At 49.9% G+C, this 4344-nt stretch overlaps 1 protein-coding gene across 1 annotated transcript in view; it reads right to left on the bottom strand.

Annotated features, from left to right (window-relative positions):
- pde1cb (phosphodiesterase 1C, calmodulin-dependent b) overlaps nt 1-4036 on the bottom strand; it is a 32912-nt gene extending 28876 nt beyond the window's left edge. Inside the window, exons 1-2 of the mRNA XM_035527798.2 lie at nt 3347-4036; nt 1184-1210 (exon numbers count right to left, since the gene is read on the bottom strand). Of these exons, the coding sequence (XP_035383691.1) occupies nt 1184-1210; nt 3347-3447 (128 nt within the window). The 5' untranslated portion in view covers nt 3448-4036. The remainder of the gene's footprint in view (nt 1-1183; nt 1211-3346) is intronic.
- Between the last annotated feature and the right edge of the window lie 308 nt (nt 4037-4344).

Genomic DNA, 4344 nt, shown 5'->3' with positions numbered 1-4344 from the left:
AGCACTGGGATTCAAACTTCTAGTACTGAACTGATTTCCAGCTGATGCCGACTTCAGCATTTTTGATCACAGCCATCATGTGCTTTTATCTCGTTCACTGCACGTCTGTGCACACACATCTGCGCGCGCGCACACACCATCATTCCTTCTTCTCTTTCACACATGTGCACACATGTCCGCACACACACACACACACGCACACACATACACACTGTATTTGTCTTGCTGCGTTGCTGTTTTGCGTTAGTAATGACACAGTCCCAGAATTCTCTGCAGCCAATTAGCCTGCCATAATTACCCAGACTCCCATTGAGCTTTCAATCAGAGCAGAGCAGTACAGGAAGTCAGCAGAGGGAACTCTCCACTGAGCCCGCCCCCTGCAGCCAAACCAATTAAACCCACTCTTACTCTCTAATATTAGACAAGGCCCAAGACCCCCACTTCACTTTGCCATCATCACTCTCTCATTCTGTGGCTGTTGTTTACACATAGTTCTCTCTCACGCTTTCTCGGTCCCTTTCCCTTTCTCTCCCTCTCACACATTCAGTGATCTCCTCTTCTTCCCTACGGTTCACTGCCCCCGTCTCACGCGGAGCCCGCGTGGCAGCCACACTCCTGTGCCCGCGTGTGCCGTCGCCGCACACACGCCGATGCAAAGCGACGTACACATTTATGAGTAAAAGAGGGAGGAAAAACGCACGATGGTTTGAAAATAAGAAGAGTGTTGACATTTCCATCTCTGTTCCAAGAATATGCGCAAAAGAATATGAGCTTTGGATTTATGTCAGATGGCTTGAGATTAAACAGTGGAGATGTCTGCTAGCTGCAGCTAAGCTAAACTGAAAGGAAAACTGCTCATAAAATTGGATGGTGAATCCCTTATAATCAAACCAGGTTGAATCCACATGCTGACCTTAAAGGGTCTTAATGTCAAAGGTTCCTGGATAAAGCCAATAACCTTAGCAAGCGTCTCAACTCACTGACTGAATTGCAGTTGATCAGACTGGGTCAATATTCAAGTCAAAGGAGAATAAAGTGGTCAGAAAATCGATTTATTTCGGATTCCTTGCATGCTTGAATGTGGTTTAACCAGGCTGAACATGTAGCTTCTCCCGGGGGTGGGGGGCGGCCGAGGAGAGGAGTTCCCTGTCACTCAGCGCACGGTAGCTCCTGGCCATCTTACCTCTGTGATGTCTTCTTATACTTCCTCCTGCGGAAGAAACAGGCAGTTACAACCCTCATCGGCGCAGAGCACACGATCACATTTACCAGGGTCTGCAAAACACTTCACCCCTCACAGCCCACAGCCACGCTCACATTCTCAAACCACATCACTGCAGCTTAGCGTTAAGCTAACAAACAAAAACAAACGTTAACTGCAATGCATCGCGTATGTACCAGCTGTTTGTCCACTGCTGTATGTAGTGTGTTTCCATCTGATGGGGATAATGCGTCTGAAACATTCTCTAGTTTTCTAATCGTTTGGTTTTGTGACTGAAATGAGCGTGATTGAAAGGGCTCCCCTCTTAAAGCCTGCTAAGGCAGGGCTGTCTTAGGCTCCCTTTGTAATTCATTAGCACACTCTTGACAGCACATTACTGTACCGCTTGATCGAGCGGAGCCGTTGCTGATGCCACTAAACAGCGCTCTAAATAGGGTTCCCTAAAGACTCTTAACAACGCAGGGACAGCCCAGCAATTAGTCAGTGCGCGAAGGAAAACCTGGATGCCTCATTCACCCGTCATCTCCATCACACCTGCTATGATCAGCCCCCCTTCCCCCATTAGCTATGTCTGAAAAAAATAGATGCGCTCTCTTCTCTCTCTCTCTCGCCTCTTTCTCTAGTTAAATATCCAAGCCAAGCTGTTGCGAGCTCTTTGTATCTGCTCTTAGACCCCATTAATATGCAGCGTACACGCGGCAGCAGCAGCAAAGTGTTTTGCCTCTGCAGGGACACACACGTGCGCGCGCACGTGGCGAACAGCTGCCGGTCACCTGTGCGCGCGAGCACGGGAGGCTTTTTGTGAGATTAAACGCCAGCGTTATCCGCCTCACACAGAGAAGCGTTGCTATGCTGATTTCGTCCACATGCAACTGCCGAAGCACAACCAGATATGTTGCTCTGCTTACGACGGCCTAATAAGGCCGCGGCCCAGAGACACAACGACACAGAGCCGCACAACAGAATGACTGCTTATTTATTTATTTCCTGGGTTTTTTTTTCCCCTCGGCCAAGCAAAATTGTGAGTTTAAGCATTCTTTAAATGTGAGCAGATTTCTGCTAAGAGTCACAGCTGCTTCCTGATGAAATGTTCTCGCGAATGCTAGTGCCTTTGACGTAGGTTAATTTAAAGCTAAAACCGCTTATAACGATCTCAGTTACATGAGATAAAAGGCATGACGATAAAGCTGGCAACAGGAAACTCAACCATTAACTAGATACATATGAAAGCCCACGTAAGTGGAACAGATAACCTTTAATCTCCCACAACACACACAGAGTGTTTCGTCAGCAACACAGAGCAGAGAGAAAGACAGAAATGAGAAAGGGGGTGTGTCCTGTCAGACACATTTCGAGTACGCCATGTCACCAGTGCTGATAAAAATCTTTGACCCTCAGCAGAAAATGTGAGGTTGCTACGGGCCAAGTAAGAAGATTCACTTTACTAAAATATATGGTTTAGGACTGATCTGAGAAAACAGCACCTCTCTCTCTCTCTCTCTCTCTCTCTCTCTCTCTCTCTCTCACACACACACACACACACACACACACACACACACACACACACACACACACTGGTCTTTTCATCTTCAAATACACACACAGAGGAAAGTACATTTCATTCATTGAAACCTGGCTCTGTAAGAGGCTGTTCTAAAGGAGATCCCCCCCCCAACCCTACCCTGCCAGCTGCTGCTTCCCAAACCACTAACAGCTGGAGGTGGAGATGCGTGGGACGCACAGTGCCCCTCCGCTCCTCTGTGCATCAGAGTGAGCGCTCTCACTTCCATGTGCATGGAGCAGAGCATATACAGCAACCTGCTGCTTACGCTTGAGCCGAACGGAATAAAATGCTTTTGTCATGAGCATCAATGAATGGAGCTCTTCTGTGTACCTCAACAATTCAGAACACCCTGCGAGGACTTAGAGATAAGATTTCTCTAAAGCTGTAAAACAATGCACACAATAGTGAAAATCCTAGGTCTCTTGCTCTAGGTATGATAGCATTAACACCCTGCTTCTTTTTCTCTGTGTGAGAGTCACACACACACACACACACACACACACACACACACACACACACACACACATGCAGTGAGACCTGTTGAAAAGAAGGCTACTCACAGTCCTCGGAGCCGCAGCCAGATTTTCTCAATCTGGTCGGGTTGGAGGTACTTCAGTGAGGTGCTCTCAAACTCCTCGATCTCTTTCGTGGGTGACTCCATGACTGAGGGACGGAGGCTGGCGTTCTTTTCCCAGGCACGAGAGCGTGCGAGCGAGCAGGAGGGAGTCCACTCTTCAGGACGCTGCCGCTGGCATCCCGCTCCGCCCCGACCTCTTCTTCTTCCTGCTGCTTGTCCGCTCTGTCAGCGGGTCGCGTGGTCTGAGCCTCACTTCCAAAGTTGCAGTGGAAGGGGTGAAGGGGAGGTGGATGTTAGCATGCACGCGCTCGACACGCACCTCTAGAATGAGGCGCACGGACTGGGCACACTCAGAGAGCAGGAAGTCTGGAACAGAGCCATGTGTGCTCTTTCTCTTTCACTCTCTCTCTCTGTCTCTCTCCTTTTCTACTGTTTTCTCTCCTTCAGCGCTCTCTCTCTCTTTCTCTGCCTGTCCCTCCCTCTCTGCACTCTCTCTCTCCCCCTCTACTCGCTCTCTCTCTCTCTCTCTCTCTTTCTCAGAGCGCAGTCCAGATTAATGTAGTCTACTCATCCGGCTGTGAGGGAGCGGGGCAGAGGGGGAAGCCAGCATGAGCCGTAGGGAGACGGGGTGGATAGATTCAGGGTGGAGCGGTGGGCAGGGTGGAGGGATGTCCGCGGGGGTGGTCGGGTGTGGGCCGATCGATGATGACAAAGTGTGCCCACTTTATAAAGCAGAGATGGGTGGGGGGGTAGTGGGTGGAGGAGCAGGAGAGAGAGGGACAGAGAGGTGCAGAAACACAGACGTGTTTTTCAGAAAGGCAGAACAGGCACCGGGGTGAAGGAGGGGCCGTGCCCGAGCCGGTCTTTTGGACAAGTGCAGATCCCAGGATGGTCCCAGCACTGCACGCACTCTCTCGTTCACGCCTTTTGCCAGAGTTCAGCGCACCTGTTCAGCGAGGTGATGTTTTCCTGCCGGTTATG

The sequence above is a fragment of the Electrophorus electricus genome, chromosome 11 (genome assembly GCF_041902795.1).
Source record: "Electrophorus electricus isolate QZ-2024a chromosome 11, ASM4190279v1, whole genome shotgun sequence".
Lineage (NCBI taxonomy): Eukaryota > Metazoa > Chordata > Actinopteri > Gymnotiformes > Gymnotidae > Electrophorus > Electrophorus electricus.
Note: the sequence above shows the minus strand (reverse complement) of the source record. Positions and strands in the feature narration are given on the sequence as shown.